Source organism: Crocodylus porosus, unplaced genomic scaffold (genome assembly GCF_001723895.1).
Source record: "Crocodylus porosus isolate Cpor-Errol unplaced genomic scaffold, CroPor_comp1, whole genome shotgun sequence".
In the NCBI taxonomy this organism is placed as follows: domain Eukaryota; kingdom Metazoa; phylum Chordata; order Crocodylia; family Crocodylidae; genus Crocodylus; species Crocodylus porosus.
This window is the reverse complement of record NW_017728931.1, coordinates 54,982,311-55,000,518: the sequence shown is the minus strand read 5'-3', so window position 1 is coordinate 55,000,518 and position 18,208 is coordinate 54,982,311. Positions and strand designations below refer to the sequence as shown.

The 18,208-nt window shown below is 41.3% G+C and overlaps 1 protein-coding gene across 2 annotated transcripts in view; it reads right to left on the bottom strand.

Annotated features, from left to right (window-relative positions):
- The window catches only part of VEZT (vezatin, adherens junctions transmembrane protein), a 98,392-nt gene that overhangs the window by 66,214 nt on the left and 13,970 nt on the right, over positions 1-18,208 (bottom strand). For both annotated transcript variants that reach the window (XM_019545061.1, XM_019545063.1), the window contains exon 2: positions 4,478-4,612. In XM_019545061.1, the coding sequence (XP_019400606.1) occupies positions 4,478-4,612 (135 nt within the window). The remainder of the gene's footprint in view (positions 1-4,477; positions 4,613-18,208) is intronic.

The window sequence follows — 18,208 nt, the reverse complement described above, 5'->3', positions numbered from 1 at the left end:
ACTGACAAAAAGCCAATTCTCCCAAGATTTTACTAAAGTAGGAAGCAGAAGCAAAAATCACAGACTTTCTGGGGTCTGAGGGCAACTGAAGTTTCAAAGCAAGTACTAATGATGAAGAATTAGACTGACTTATATTCCTGATATCTTGCAACTCCAGCAGATCAACATCTGAGTTTCTTCTTTTATTGCTTGCATTCCCTTATCTGAAGACTGAGTTGAAACAAAGTGCACATAATTCAAGTGTCTGTGTTCCAGACATCTGATATTTGTACACCCTCTACCTGTAACTACCAAAAACACAAGATCAATTAATTCTACTGCTGACAGTGCCAAAAGGAGGAGCTCCTATGCTTCAGGAAAGGAGACGGAAAGAAACATACTTGGGGATTTTAAAACCACATGCATGTAAATTCCTGAAAGGTCCTAAAGCTACAGTTTTTCTTGTGTTAAGTTAAATGGAAATTACATATATACATGGCAACAGACTATACAGCTTTCCAGTCTTTCATATTCATACTCTTATAAGGGAAAAGTAATGTATATAACTCCTGTCTATGCATTACTTCATAATACTACACAGGTATCAGCAAATCAAATGAGTCATTTACTTAACCTATTTTTCAATTAATACAGCTTTAAAAAATATATATATATTTTCCTGCTCCAGTGCAGAAATAGGCCTTTTGACTGCAGGTGCACTTTGACTTGCCAGCAGCTTTAAAGAGAAAATATTACTCCTGGCAGGCTTCTAGAGGAACAAACTGATCACAGCTAGTGTCAGCTGACACCTTTGAAAACTAGTGGAAGTAGACACAAAATATACATGAATCCTTTCAGTGCTGAGTTAACTAAAAGTCCTGGAATAAAATTGGTCAAAGCAACTGGACGAAGCCAGCAGTGATTACTTCTAACACATTAGCTAACCAATTGAGTATTTATCAGAAGTCAGGTTACATATTAAGTACAAAAGTTGTTTTAATGACATTCAGGTTGAGGAGAATAGCAGGTCCCAACTGGTAAACTGGGTACCTGCAAGAGACCTAGGCAGAATTTTGGTGTCTGAATGACAAAAAGTACATCCCAGGAATCCACATCCTGCCCCTCCCACCTCTTCTGCTCCCACTGAATGCACTACCCATTAAGCTACAGAGCCTTCTTTTAGCCCCAGGCCTTTTGCTTTTTTGTCTACTCAAAGGACAATATCTCCACCCAGTCTATATTATGATTTAGTGTTCAGAGCATGCCCTGGGGAGACAGGAAATGTGACTTTTAACTGATTCAGGATGAGGTAGGTATATAAGTCAGGTTGAGCTCATCCAAGATGAGCATTCTAATCTCCTGGGTGGCAGTAGAGGCACTATCATCACTGCTACCACGTTCTTCTCAGTAGACACCTACCCCAAAAAGAAGATGCAGTGCTCTGGATCCCGCATGAACAGAGGCACTTAATATGTGACCCAGTGCCAAGTGTGCCAGCTCTGGAGCAGGGAGGGAGTTTAGACATACCCCTGTGCTTAGTGTTTCCTTTTGATTAATTCTAGATGGTTTTACATTTGGGAACCAGTGTCTGTGAGTCCCCTTTGGAGCTGTTTAGCCCTCCCCCTATAAGTAAAGAAGCCCTAAGTGCCCAACCTTGTTTTTTTGGACCACCCCGCTTGTAATATTTAGGGGTTGAGATGCCTGAGACAGATGCCTAATGGCCAATCTAGCTTTTGCTTTGAGAGAGAAATATTTGTTATTGTATTTAGATTTATTACTTTTATAAGGTAGCACAATTTGTTTGCACGTTTAAAAAAAAGATGCTTCACTTTAAACTCAGAGGATTCCCACGCCCAGTCTAGCACATGTCCATAAGAGGCAGTGTGTTAGCTGAACCTGGCTCACCTAACATCTGTATAGATGGAGTTTTTTGGGTGTTTTTATCTAATAGTTGATTGACTCAGCTATTAGAGAAGAGAGACAAAAAGCCCTGCGTGAAGCGCCCAATCTATACAGACGCTGCAGAGCTGGGTCAAAGTAATGAGCTGCTTCTTCTGATAAAGTGTGGGTTGTTGTTTTGTTTTGTTTTGGGTTTTTTTATATCTGCAAGCAGCCAGAGTATACTAAGATCTATTCACACTGAAGACCCCATAGGAACAAAGGATTCTCTTCAGCAAGGTACACTACTCTGACTTCGATGTTGGCTGCCCTGCTTTACCTGTGGCCTGTTAGGGTGTAATGCCTTGTGTTGTGTCAGAATTGACTTTGTATTTTTGCTATGAGGTTAAAGTATGGATTTGTTTAGGGTGGTTTGGACAGGGATGATCCTGTCTTGGGCCAGGGATTGGACTAAATGACCTCTCAAGGTCCCCTATTTCTCTGTGATTTTATGACCTTGCCTTCTCTAACAAACATATGATGACACATTGCTGTAGAGTCCATATAGTTTGCAGGGGGTAGGTTCCATGGCCCTTGTGAAGATGAGAAGGGTTTGTGAACCAGTCAGAGATCAGATACAGCAAAAAGTTGCATAGGATCACTGAAATACTCCAGCTGACTGCTGCTGCAGCTTTTATTTTCAAAGGGTGCCACTTCTCCAACTAGCTGCAAAGAACTGCTGCTGTACTCTAGCTGAGTGGAGAAGCAGCACCGCTTGAAGCAGAACTGGCAGAAATTAGCTGTGCAGCCTGTCCTACATACAACAACCCACTGTGAACAACCTGAATATAACTTATTTGGGTTCCATCATAATATAAAAATTCTCAACTATCCCTGGTCAGAGGACAAGAAAACAAACGTATAACAGATGTCATATAGTCAATGTTAGTTACCCTGCTTAATGCCAAGAAGGATAAGAAAGAAACAGGGATATTCCCAGAGGCAATTTGTTCAATTTCTTACCTTTGGGATGCTGGGGTTGTTCCCAGCCAGTAGTGGTATGGGCACAGAAGTCTACATGGAGACCTCTTTTTCCAGGCTTTGGCTTAACACATAGCTGGAGCATGTCCATTGAAAACAGAACTCTCCACTGTGGAAGAGAAAGAGGCAGGCAGAAAATAACTGCACTGAGCATGCTCCAACTAGGTGCTAAGGAGAAGACAACATAACTACCACATTTCTAATAAGATGGTCGTTTCTGTGGCCACAAGATGGATTTCTTTAGCAGCTGTTCAAAAAAGGAATCCCATGGCCAACTCAACAGTTGAGGTTTCATGGAGTTGGCAGGGTCTGGATATATACTGTCAAGCAAGAACACACTGCATTTTACATTTTACATTTAACAAGGAAAATCAAAATGCACAATGCTATATGTATATCACATGCTCAAGGTAATGTGAAAACAGAGTTAAGTTTCAGAATTTCTTGAATTTCAAATAATCCTATCAATATGAATTTTTAAAAAAAAAACTATCTCCTTATTCGTTAGGAATAAAAAGGTCTGAGATGTTCAGCTCATGGTACTTATCAGTTCTACAGTCTCCAGCAAAGAACATATGTAACATAATGCTTAACTCTTTATCCTCATGGCCTCCAATATCTTTATATCAGAGTTCCTCAACTAAACAACCTTAGGTACTGCAAAAGACATAACTGCAGGCTCAGGTTTTTCAGACAACCCTAAGGGAGTTAGACACCTAAATCTCACTGAAATTCACTGGAATTTGGATGCCTGACTTTGTTTTCCTCTGAAAATCTCAGTTTCAAGCCATTCTACATAAACATGGGTTAAGCTCTTCAAGGCCTTGGAATGTTTTAAATGACATCGGAGACAGTAAAAGATATAGTAAAATGTTACCTTCTCTCTACATACTGAAAAGACACATGGCCAGTGGCAGGCACTGAGCCTCCATGACCTACTGTCAAATGGGACTGAAAATGGGTAAGCCTGCACTACAGAAAGTACAGTTTACTCATAGCAAAGTGTACTTAACTCATAATTTACTCAGAGTGAGCCAGGCTGTCTGTGCCTGGAATAGTAATACCCATCATTGTTATGTCATCTCTGTAACCCAGGGTGGTTCTGGTAGCTCAGTGAGAATTGTCATTTCACTTATTCTTCCCAGCAATAAAACCCTCTCTGTTGACATACTTGATCACATTCTAAATGGTGTTTGGCAACAGAAAGCATGAGAAAGGCTGGAAACTCTCAGGCTATATTATGTTCCAGAAAATTATAGGTTTTGTTCCCATACTCCCATGTCAAATTACTATAACAGTATTTGGTAAATTACACAGCTTACCAGTACAGCTTTTTAAAATTTGGCTCCTGTCTGAAAGTCCCTGGCTTCTCTAATGAATTTAAATGCAAAGGAGCATTTCCTTAGGTGTCAAACTACACTAGCATACAAGATGTGGCAGTTATTAATTGTATTTACTATTTACACACAATGACACATAAAACTAGCTTAACTTATTCTTAACTTATGACATTAGATTGAAGTGCAGTTTTTCTTTTAAAGGATAGATGTATACATGGAGGGGCAAGGGGAACACTCACTTTCTGGGTGGTCTGGGCAGTCTGTCCTTGTTGTCCCTCCTCTGCTGTGCATTGTTCTGTCTTCTGTGACACAGCTGAACATACTTCAAAATCGGTATGTCCCAAATCCTGCAAATACTGGTAAAGAGGAGAGTTCTGAAAGAGAGTTAGAAAAGAAAGTCAGGATGAATTCTTTCCTATTCACTTGCAAGAAACAACCGTCATGATTACAACGTGACTACCCTACAACATACAGTTAAACCTCTGTGAAGTGCGCCACTGAAATATTTTTTCCCCCCAGTCAGGATCACTACCCTCATATTAAATTAGGAGTCAGGAGTAAGAGGTAGATATCCTATAAAATGAGTGCTAACACGTTTAATATTGACTGGAAGTTTTCTAATTTCAATACTTTAACATTTGCACAAATACTCACAAAAGTATCTGTTTTCTCTAACTCTTGAAGATTGTTTGCAATGAGCTGTAGAGAGGTCCTATACTGCTACTTCATACATGCACACACAACATTATTGAAGCAACAGGCAACAAGAATAAGCACTATACTGCATAATATTTACTTGCCAATTCATAAATTCATTCATTTGTAATGGCAGGCAAGGTTCTTTGGGTAAATCAGATATCTTTTATTAGACCAACTTAAATAGTTGGGGGAAAAAAATTTTAGGCAAGCTTCTGGGTTTCAAAACCCTTTGTCAGGCTGAGGAAGTTTCTGCAGTTGATGTGTGCTCTTCATTTATAATACGTTTTCCATGCATCATTGGCAAATTAGTGAATTTCACCTATATGCCTGTGTATTTTTATACATGCAACAAATACATTACGATGTAACAAAAGGCTATTTGTACAGTATGAGTTTCAAGTCAAAAGGAGTCTACACTACTAAGTGCTTATTCCTGCTCTGTGGAAAGAAAAATATGCAAGCAGATTTATGGGATGGTACATAACCATATAAAAAGAGAACGAGAAATTTTTTGAACTTATCCATTTAAGCTCATCCAACTGTTAAGTTATGAGTCCTACATGTGAATCAGAACATCACAAGGAGATAGGTATTAGATAGGGGTGGGTAGCAATATGAGACACTGATGGGAACCAAGCACATAGTCAATTAATTTCTGTAACAGTTATGTTTTTCATGGGGTAATTTAATCATGGGGAACAGGTGAGTCTGTTTATTAGCACATTTCTGCAAAGGTCCTCTAAGTATTGTCTCCATCTAAAACAAAACCCAAATCAAATACTTTCTAAGCCTAAATGAATGAAACTTCATAACAATTTTACAGAATGGGAATATATTACCAAGCAAGAGACTGAAGTAGAGAAAGCTGACTTCTAAGCCACATGGAACAGCTGTGGCAGAACCAGAAATATAATGTAGATTGCTTATCTTTCAACCCTGTACTTCACTACAAAGTGAAACAAAGCCAAGTTTCCTCAAGCATCCCTGCAGGGTCTTAGCACTTCTGGCAAAAAACTCCAACCAATTATTTAAAACTATTTAAAGAAACAGTTATGAGTTGTTAAACATGATGATCTCTCTTAAAGAAATAAGATCTCTATTTCTATGAAAAATTCAAAGAAATATTTCTATGAAAAATCTGCAGTAAGGCAGGCTAGACCAGGGGAGTCAAAGTCATCTCAGGCTGGAACTGGACCGCAGGGGCTCTTCCTGGGCAAGCAGTGACAGCGCTGTGGCCACATACAAATGGCAGAGTAGGTTCAGGGCTGATCTGCAATGTGAGTCTGGGGGCAGGCAGCAGCTGTGGGCCACATTTGGGCAGGAGCATGGGAACCTGGCCAGGTATCAGCATAGAGCTGCGGACACATAGTGGTACAGAGCTTGGGCTGTGCAGCAGGTAGAACTGGAGGTGTGTGGGGGTATGGTGCTCTGGTTGAGCAGCAGCATGGAGCTCGGGGTGTGCTGTAGCACAGGGCTTGGATTGGGCTGCAGTGCAGAGCAGGAGGCATACAGTGGTACAGGGCTGTGTCCAGACAGCAGTTCAGGTCTTGAGAAGTGTGGCAGCAGCAGGCTGCATTTGGGCAGCAACACAGAGCCAAAGGGCTGCTGCTGCTGGCCACATCCACAAGGGTCCAGGGGCCCTGAGGCCTGTGGTAGGCCACACCCAATTTCCAGTAGTCCATCAGACTACTGGGGGCCAGATGAAACAGTTCTGCAGGCTACATAGGCACCCTTGGCCTAGATAGTTCAAGACAGTCCATTATACAATCATAAAATCATAGAAAATTCACGTTGGAAGGGACCTCAGGAGGTCATCTAGTTCAACCCCCTGCTCAAAGCACGACTATTCCCAACTAGATGATTCCAGCCAAGGCTTTGTCAAGCTGGGACTTAAAAACCTCCAAGGATGGAGATTCCACCACCTCTCTAGGTAACCCTTCCATTGCTTCACCACCCTACTAGTAAGAAAGTTTTCCTAATATCCAACTTAAACTTTGCTTTCTGCAACTTGACGCTATTGTTCCTTGTTCTGTCATCTGCCACCACTCAGAACAGTCTAGCTCCATCCTTTTTGGATCTCCCCTTCAGGTAGCTGAAGGCTGCTATTAAATCCCTCCCCCTCACTCTTCTCTTCTGCAGACTAAATAGGTCCAGTTCCCTCAGGCAACCCTCACAAGCCACATGCCTAGCCCCTGAACCATTCTGTTGCCTTCCGCTGGACTCTCTCCAACTTGTCCACATCCTTTTTGTAGTACGGGACACAAAACTAGACACAGTACTCCAGATGTGGCCTCAAGTGCTGAATAGTGGAGATTAATTACTTCCCTCAATCCACTGGCAATGTTCCTTCTAATGTAGCTCAGTATGCTGTTAGCCTTCTTGGCAACAAGAGTACACTGCTGACTCATAATTCATTTGAGACTAAAAAAAAAATAGGAGCACATCTGTATCATTTATACCATAAAACTAGATGACTTCTTATTTGCTTGCTAATACTCCCTATTTGGCAATTAAAATGGTCAGGATAAACACATAAATTCCTGTACAAACTGAAATGAATTATGTTAAGTAATGTTAATTAGCTGAACACAAAGAAAAGCTGTCAGTGAAATAGTGAAGTTAGTTTAGCTAATAATACTTTACACCACTCCCTCTTTTGCAGGGAGTCCTGAATTATTGCCCCTTCTCAACATTTATAAATTAGGAAATCTCTATATTGGTTAATAATCCTTTATGCTTATAGTGGTCATGTGGGTAGAGGAAGCATTTCTTAAGAGACACAGATGAATTTAAACTAAACAAAATACTTTAAATCTTTGATTTAATATTTAAGATTTTCACCTTTTATTAATAAAAATATACCAATGGAGAGGTAAGTATACGGCTACATGACCAACACTTGATTGTATGACAAACACCTGATAGGGATGGTTTAATCGTGGATGATCCTGCCTTGAGCAAGAGGTTGGACTAGATGCCTTCCTGAGGTCCCTTCCAGCCTGACTTTCCTATGATTCTATGACCCAAGAGGATTCTTCTTGAGTGAGTACATTTAACACCTCTGAATTAGACATACCCATCTACACAGGTATATGAGAATATGACATTTCCTGGATTTCAGTTAGGCATGTTTCAATATGAAAGAAAATTAAAATTTCATTGCTTTGATCTTCAAAATCATCAGTACAATTGTTCTTTCTCCCTATCTGAGACAGTTTGAGAAAAAAGGAAATGTAGAATACCCAAGACTTCATTAGACCTAAGCCTGCCTTGGGTTCTTTTCAATATACTACTCTAAAAGAAAAGTAATTTTGGATTAATTACCTAGGCTAGCAATATTAATCAATCTCTACATGAGATACAGGAAACTGACCCAAGCTGCAATTAAATATTTAAAAGAAATGGCCATAGTAAGTGCTACTAACTACTACTAACATAATTATAACAATTCAAATTAAGAAGAACAAGATCAAAATACTGTTACCACAATAGGTAGATTGGTGACATTTACCAAAAATGTACTTCAACTACTGTTTCTAAACCAACAGCTCAGTCAGTTGTGGTTATACAGTACAGTTCCATAACCTAGTGGGTACTATAACTTTTACATCAATTTTTTAAGTATTGCAACAATTTAAAATCATAACAAATGCATATTGTGGCATGCTACTCTTGAATTATTCTCAGCACTGACTCACCATTCATTCACTATCTGAAACTCAAACATGCTTTCCAACAGACCACTCTAAGCCATCTTAACTCAAAGCACTGGGTAGGCAACCCCCTTCATTCATGATGATCAACCACTCTGGAACAGACTAATGATTCAGCTTTTCATTGGAACTTTCCAGGAAGACAGCTCACTCACACTGTTATTCAAACATTCTTCCCTTGAAAGTAGGGTACAGCTTCAAATGCAGGTAAGTCTGGAATGTCTCATTAATCACTGTCATGGGTCATAGACTGGGTGGTAGTAAAGCACATTCTCTTCCCACAAGAAGCATTTAAATTAAAAGGACAGAGAAAATACAACAAGGTAGAGTATGATCTTTCATCATTTTTAACATAATGTTAAATTGCTTAAATAACATCCTATGACAGGGGCAGGCAACTATTTCAGGCGGAAGGCCGCTTATTGAGTTTTGGCAAGCCATCAAGGGCCGCACGACAGGCAGCCAGGGACAGATATATATTAATTTTCTAAATTTTTTAGGGGCCCTGTGGACTGGATAGAATGGCCTGGCGGGCCGCATTTTGCCCACTCCTGTCCTATAAGCATTAACATTTGGAAGAGAAATAGTTAAAAACTTAAGCTTAGGCCTCTTCTTCACAGTCTTCCAGCTCACCCTTAACATAGCTAATAATCTCTACCGCCTAGGGCTCCTAACAGGACACAGGAGCATTTCAACCAGAGCTGGTCAGGGATTTTCATCCATGAATTAGGAATGATTTGTCAAATCTAAAATGTATTGCTTAAAAAAAATCTTAGGGTTGACAACTTTCACTGAATCCAAGGCTGGACCCAAGGGTAGCAAAACTTGGTGGGTCTGCTCCAGAGTGTGCATGTGTGTGGAGCAGAGGAGGAGGAGGAGGAAAAGTCGCTGATCTATGACAAAGAAGCAGGCACACCAGTTGAGTCTGCCCAGGAGTCCCTTGGAGTTGCTCAGTAAAACAGATATCACTAGAAGTGTTAACAGAACTAAAACTGGTGTTAATTTCACTAAGTAGCCACAATTAGAGAGCTTCCAGCTTCCCCAAAATTTCAAAGAATTATGGCTTTAGTTCAGTGGTGGTTGACTTTTTAGCTCTGCAGGCCAAATGAGCTGGGCAGGGCTGGTCTGTGGGTTGGATTGGGTCCTACATTGCATCTGCCTGGCCCACATCCCTGGATCAGGCCTCATGCAGCTTCAGCTGGCCACCATGTGCCAGGTTTGAGCCCTGCACTGCTCCCGTACAGCACTACTGGCCAGGACTGAGTTCCCAATCCAGCGCACAGGGCAACATTATCTGGCCTACAGGGCTCGCCAGAGGTCCACTGCTCCCCTGCTGCCACATTTTTGGATTCATAGGGAACCCTGTGGGCCAAATGACATGCAGCTAGAAGCCAAAAGTGGCCTGTAGGCTGGGGGTTTGTGCCTTCTTCAGTTCAATCTAACCCAAAAACAGATTTAAAAATGAATTTTTTTGTGAATCAGAAATTCAATCCAATTTTTGGCCAGCTCTAACCATCTTTTTGAGTAATCTTGTTTCAAACAGGGCTACCACAACACCATTCCTGTTTCCTCTGTGCACTGCCAATCTGCATAAGCAGTTTTTCCACTATCATCCCACGGTATGCATATCCCTGCCTAGGTGGCCTGTGTGGTCTATATTCTTCATTACACTGCACAGAGGTATGGTTAGCCAAACCCATCTACATGTACCACTACAAATAATACTGCACAAGCTGGTAAAGGTCAATTATGTCCTATTTCCATCATAGATAACTATTATCTGTAGTTCTGTGATACTGTGGTAAATGCAAGCTGCTGGAATCTTGTTTACCTGGTCACTCTCAAAAATAGCACCAAACTGGTTGTTAGATTTCTCTAGTGTAGACATGGCTACAATAAAGGAACTTAGGGTGGGAATGAAGAAATGAACTGAAGGGAAACAACTCAATTTTTAATTTTATTGATCCAAATCTATAAATTAATCAAGTTTTCAGTGTAAAGCACAAGGCTGCAATCTGCTTATATTTTCAGGAAGAGGAGATATTCTTCACAACTGTGTGGAATCACTTCAGAAATGCACAGAGTAAAATGGAATGATCTTGTGATCAGGCAGTTTAAAATCTGAGAAGATAGTCTGATGCTTCTTGGAGTAGTTGGCATTGCCACAAAAAAGGAGGAAAGCAAAGCAAAGTGGTCAACTGCATAAAAATGTTGTCTACGTAGCTTCCATATGTCCTATTCATAAAGAAAGAACTAGATAAGGTACTGCCTGTACACAGGGGTGGATCCAGGATTTTATAAAGGGTGTGTGGGAGCAGTGACTGGTGCTGCACCCCCTGCTCCCAGCCTCCCCCCACTCCTGAGCAGGCAGACCACATCACAGGAACAGCAGCCAGGATTTTTTTCTAAATCCCTCAATCAGGTAACCATCTTCCCTCCCCTCTCCCTTTCCCTCCATGCGCAGCAGCATCTCCCCACCCCTCCCATCCCCCTGCTCCCCTGTCAGCTACTGCTGCTGCCCCCAACCCATCCAGAGGCAGATAGAGGAGGAGACGCCAGAGCCATTCCTGTCCTGCTCCAGCTGGACTGCACATGGACTCAGGGTTGGCAAGAGACAACAGTGGAGGCAGCAGGTGGATTCTCTTCTACTATGTGCCTGCTCCCTGGACTGGCAGGGAACACCCAAGGGGACTGGACAGGGAGGAGGAACTCACCCATCACTGCTGCTGTCTCCAGCTGAACCCAACTCCCTATGGAGAATGGCTGGAGCAGCTCTGGAGCATCTCCCAACCCCTGCCCTGCAGCAGCCAGAAACAGTAGCAGCTGTGAGCAGGGAGAAGAGAAGTGAAAAGAAGGGGAGAACCAGTGCTCCTGAGCATAGAATGGAAGGGAAAAAGGAATTCTTAACCAATTCGGAGACTTAAAAGAAGCCTCTGGCTGCTGCTCCTGCAGTGTCAACTGAATGGACGAGGTGTTTCCATGCCACTCCACCCCCTCTGGATACACCCTTTGCTCCATATTTAGTTACAAGGTACTACATAAAGGGTAAGTGAACACTTGAATTTTTCCTTTGTACTAGTTTACTGCAACATCAGAACCTTGTAACTATGTTAAAGTGATATATTTTCCTGTACAATCATCTGGCTTTTGAAAAAAATAAAATTGCCACTTTGAATTTTAATGAGACTTTGCCTTCTAAATGCATCAGTTATTTCTGAAAATTCAGTCAACTATTATATGTTTTGATATTGTAAGTAGTATAAAATACAGCTCTCATCTTTGCACGGCATTTCATAAACAATCCTTTTGCTGCACCTCTTGAAGGTTCTCTAACACAGTGAGTGCATCTACACGTGTGCTTTATTATGGAGTTGACTAATTAGCTCTGCAGCAAAGCATCACTGTCTACACATGTGCCGGTATTAGAGTGTGGTACATTAACTAACTCTGCTGTAAGATCGTACTGTCCAGGACAGTACAATCTTATGTCAGTCATTAAGTCCACTGCAATGTGCATGTAGATAGGGGCTGGCTGAGAGACAGTGACAGGGGCTGGCTGAGGCACGATGGTATTAAAGTGAAGGGGCTGCCCTCTGTCTAGCCCTGCTCTGTAGTACCCTTGTGCCCCAGCCAGCTCCTCCACTGCTCAACGCCACCACCCAGCACCTGGAGCTGACTTCCCAGCATCCCGTGCCAATCTGGGGCTGCTGTGCCCTGGTTCAAAGTGCTGCAGTCCCAGGCACACGTGTAAACACTGTGCCCAGAAGCACTTGTGTCTGGAATGAACTATGCTGGACTTTATTGCTCCGCCTTGAAATAAATATTGACTTTATTTCATGTGTAGATGCACCTAGTGTTTCCATTATGAGTGGATCTGTTGGTTTTAATGGGACAACCAGAAGCTAAGCAGGTTCCATAAGTAAAAACAATTTTGCACTACTCTATAGTACCATCAAAAAGTAACAGGCTGTGTTAAATCACAAGCACCTGAAAGGCATGCAGCTGAGGCCTCTGGGAAAAAGCGTGGGACAAATCCTAATTAGTTAATACAGGCTCACCAAAGAACCTCTCTTGTTATAACAGAGTTCTCTCAACCACAGCACGGATGACAAAAACATTCAGTTTCTCATTCTTCTCGCTTGTACCATTTCAAGATGACAAAATTGTGCTATAAGAAATACTACTGCTGGCACATTAGTTTATAGAAAAATACATGACTTACATAATGCCTTAGCTTTAATAATAATGACCAAACCATCACTTGGACAGTTATATGGTTTGTATAAAAATCTTCAGGGATTTATATAGCAGTGTATAGAAAATTCCTCCTCTGCAGATACATTTGCAGTAGATAACAGCTAGAAAATTCAGTAAATAAATTACAAGTTGAGGTGCATCAATACATCAGTCTCATATCAGATTGGCACCAATATAAGGAAAATTGACTGTACTGGCAATCAGCTTTTTTTGGCTGATGTGGCCAATAATGCCACCAATAAATGCCTCATGCACATGCGCAGCCACAGCACAGCATGCAGGTGGCCAGAAGCGCAGCCCGGCCATGTGAAGAGCAGCTGGATCTGTCTGGCAAGTCTGTTGTGAGGGAAGACACAGGGGGAGTGGGGGGGTAGCAGACTGAGCCCTCACGGTGAGGGAGGGAGCGAGGCTGAGGCAGGGTCAGGCACTGTACAGCCGGGGAGGGGCGTGGGATGGAGCTGGGAGGGGTTGGGAGGCTACAGCAAATTTTGGGGTGGCTGCAGCCCCTGCCGTAGTCCTGCTCCCAACATCGCCACTGCCCGGCCCAGCCTCAGCTGGGAAGAGCTGGATGCCAGCCCTGGCCCCAGCCCACAGTGGGAGCCCAGCCTTGCCCCACACGCAGATCCAGCAACACATGCTCCCAAGCCTTCTGAGGGTGCATGCAGCAGTGGCAGCCACCCCACCACCCTCCCTGGATAAGCCATGGCTCCATCCTGCACCCCACCCCAGTTGTACAGTGCCTGCCCCTGCTCCAGCCCAACTCCCTCCCTCACTGCAGAGCCTCAATCTGCACTCCCAACACCCCTTTCCTCCCCTCTAACCCCTTCCCCCACAACAGACTTACCAGCCGGATGCTGCTCTCCATGATGCCCAGCTGCATGTTGGAATCGGATCAGTATCAGCCAATATACCTCGTTAAAAATCAGTCATTGGTATCGGACCAAAAAGTCTCTATCAGTGCTCCCCTGATTATAAGGCTATGGAACAGATCTCCAGTGTGAGAACATCCATGCAAAGCTTTCGGCATGATGACTAAAAAACTCCAAGAGCTATTAATTATACAACTTCACAATTAGAATGTGATCCCACTAAAAAAAATCCTTGCTACCCAATTACATCAATTGTATTCCTGTAAGGGAGAGATAAATGTTCTCCCTTAATTACTTACATAGCACTTTTCACTTGTATGTAGTTACTAAAAGCAGTAATTAAACTGCACAGTACTTCACTGTGAATTAGACCTCAGAAATTCTTGTTCAGACCTCCAACCACCACCTCACTCATGTAATTTTATTGAAGAGAGAAAAACAAAGTTTACACACACACACACACACACGTGCATGTGCATTCTGGAAAAGGTGTAGGGAGTCTGTTTCTATGCTTCTGGTGTTTTCCCTTACAATTGCTATGCTTAAATGAAATATCTTGCAGTTGGTCCAAAATTCTTAGGCGTGTGGTCTAATGAAAAATGCCTTGCATTTAAAAGGTTGTCTAACTTTATCCCAACCATGCAGTTAGTTCAATAAAAGATATCACTCACAAAAATCCTTGCCTCACATAATTTTAGGACCATTATGATTACAATGCCACTCCAACACTATGTTTAACAAGTGGTAATTATGGACATTTAATAGGATTTTTGGAAGATAGCATTCTTCATGTCAGTCTGCCAGATAATAGGGCGAGACGTTTGTGTTGAATGGGGCAATTTAGCAGAGAAATATAAAATTAACATTATAAAAACCATTTCTTAAGGCTAATACATTCTTAGATTATCAAAAAGGAAAGCATTTTAAAAATATCTTATTTTTTCATAATTAAACTATTCATTTTTGGTATTTCTCTCAACCATTGTCAAAAGTAAAGTAAAAATGTCAAGGCAGGTACATGATCAAGTCTTCACTTGATCTTTAGTCATAAACATTTAAGTCTCCTCTCTGTTTTATTTATCTATTACCAAAGATAGCAGGATGAAACAATTCTTGGTTAAGAAACAACTGGAGAAATACATTTCAACTATTCACTTGATGCATTACAGTTGCCACACCAACACTAGTGCCCGACTGAAGTGTGTATGAAGTAAGGTATTATTTAGTGAGTACAGCTACCATAATAGGGTCCTTAAATATGCAGTTCCTAGATTACTTACTGATACTATCTACTCACCTACTCCTTTCCTATTCCCCAAAACTAAGGGAAACATTATTTTACACTTATTTTATGAATAATCAATCTTCTAACTGTCACTTCATGTCAATTTTCTGTGAGTATACATTCTATAAGTATGAGAGACAAGTGTTACACCAGTGATTATCAACCAGGTGTACTATTAGAATTGTTAGGTATCCAAACACCTACACTTGATTTATAAGATAAACCCAGGGATTTTGAATAGGAATCCACAGTGTCAAAAATCATTCTGACCTGCTGCAGTCTTTACGAAGGCTTTGAAGCAGAAGAATTGCTATATTACTTTTCCATAGTCAAAGAATAAGTGAAAGCTCAGAGCTGGCATTTTTGGAGCTGCCTTGAGTCTAACAAAATATGCCTCGAGTCCAAAAAGGTTGAGAACCACTGTATTGCACACAAGTATTTCTCTGCTGATTGTATTGGAAACTGAAAATAATTCTAAGATTACCAAAAGACTAAACTTTATCTTTCTGAGATGCAAACAGACATAACTCTCACAGGGAAGAAAACGCTAAGTGAGAAGAATCTGCCAAAGTCAGCAAGTCAAATCTTTTTAAAAGCTCAAAAAAAAGTTTTGATTAGACCCCACAAAAATCATTTCTTTCTACTTTAATTCACTTCAGTCACATGCAAGCCATTTGGCTGCATCTTTTACTCAGTTGCTTCACAGTACAGGTTACTATAATTTCAATTTTGAGGGTCAAGAAAGAAAAGCCCACACACATACAAATGCTCACTTTAAATCCACATTGCTTACAATGGTTTAACTAAACTATAGATGTTCTTTAATTACAACTTTCTTTACAGTTTCACTGTTTAAAGTGAGAATCATATTCAAAATCTAATGGAAAACATTTACATGTGCCCTGGGATTTAAACAGTCGATGAATCTATTTAACATAAACCTGTCAAAAGCAATATTTTTCTCCCTCTTGCCTCATCCTCAGTCCCACTCTCTCTATATATTTGCTTGTTTTAATTTTGGCTCCAGAGAGCAATGAACAGGTTAAATAAAACTCAGTCTAAACTGATGAGAAGACCAAATGTCTTGTGCACAACTTAATATTGAAATGAAAGTAAGGAAATGATAAACAACATTAAAGATAGGTGATGAGACATTAAAAAAAAGTGCAATGCTGTTTGACAGGAAAGATGTCACAAAGAGGAAATTTCCTAGTTTCAGAAAATAATCAGCTCACCTTTGACTGATTGTCTATTGCAGATTTTCATGATCACACAGCCCTACAATGTTCTTTGCAAAACATGAGAAGGAACATGATAATAATAAATAAGGCTAAATACCAACAGCTTTCATTTACTTATTACAAAAGCAACCACAATCAGAGCCACGCCTAAATTATTTGTGCTGATGCATCATGAAGCAAATGACTCAGGATTTCTCCATTAAATTTATAAAAGATGGGGGCTCCCAATAACTAATATCTTTTGCTGCCACGAATTCACTACCCAATAAAATTCCCTACGAGCTCTTAAACTTAAAGATCTTAACTAACCAAATAATGTAACCTTAAGAGTAACATTTAAAGCTTTCTAGAAAAATAACGTGTTTTAATATCTTTTCTTAAAACACTGGAATGTCTCCTCCCAAAGCTGAAGATGCAAACAGAGCACTCTGTGAGGTTAAATTGCATCCAATACACCTTTAGCCTCAATAAAAACAGCAAAGCTTTCCCTCCCATAATAACAGCAAAAGCCAAGTTCTGTCTTAACAAGTAACCAAAACCAAAGCAAAACAATTAATTCTGAAATGTTCTGAACATTTAACTCAGAAGTTATAACTCACAGATAATGCAATTTTCGTCTCCTGGAAAAGAGAATTCCATTTCTCTCTCTTGTTTTGTTCCCATGTGTCCGTAAAAATCTCTCCCACCTCCCCGTTTCTTTCCACTTGTCCCTCCAGGATGACCCGAGCAGAAGACGAAATTTAATAGTTACTAGTCTGTAATTGCACCTGCGCTCCAGCACAGTAGCATTTTCCTGACAGCATCAGTAGAAGCAGCTTGAAACTTACTAGCACTGTGCAATGTCTCCTGACTAATGTTGCTATATAACGGGGGCGGGGGGGGGGGGGGGAGGAAGGAGGAGATGACGGATTGTCAAAGGCTTTTAAAAGGATGCTGCTTAAGAGAATTATTGCATATCAATATTATATAAAAGCCATTAATAAGACTTTTGAAGCAACAGTATTTAAAAGCCATGGTCTTATTCTTCTGGCCAGTAACCATCTCTTCATTTGATTTGACTGTCATCCAGCCAATCGCTTCTAAGGCTAATATTAGACAATGATTTCAAGACAGTAAAAGAGTGGCACTTAAATCTTCTACTCCATTTTGTCTGCAACTACTAGTATAGCAAACTTAGTTTATTCAGAACTTAGAAAAGCTACAGCAATAAGCAGCAGTTCTCAGATATTTACTAGGGGTGTATGAAGCGGGCCCTATTTGATTCGGGTTTGGATTCAGCCCGAATCAGGGACAGTGATTCAATTCGTTAATTCAGATCATTGTCCCCGATTCAATTTGGCCAAATCCAAATCTGAAGAGTCAATGCTGATTCAAAGAATCAGCGATTTGGACCCAGACACAGCTTTAAATGTTTTTTTTGTTTTGTTTTGTTTTTGTTTTTTACATACCTCAAGGTACCAGCACGACTTGTGAACACTCTGATGCTGGGGCGCATGACGCATCCCACAGGAGTGAGAGAGGGACCCTCCACGTGCTCAGTAGTGAACCCGGAAGTGGACCAGAAGTACTTCCAGTCCACTTCCAGATCTGCTGGGGAGCACACAGGGGGGCCTCCCTGCACCTCCCTGGCTCAGCAGTCAGCCACTAGGGGACCCTGGGTATCCCTCCCAGACCCAGGAGGCACCAGTCGCTGAGCCACGAGGGCGCAAAGGGCCCCCTCTGTGCGCTCTCCAGTAGACCCAGAAATGGAACAAAAGTGCTGCTGCTCCACTTCCAGGTCTGCTGCCAAGTGTGCTGGGGATCCCTCCTGTGCTTCTGTGGAACACTCTGTGTGCCCCAGCATCGCAGGATTCACAAGCCGCCTGCTACCTAGAGGTATGTAGAAAAAACATTTAAAGCCATGTTT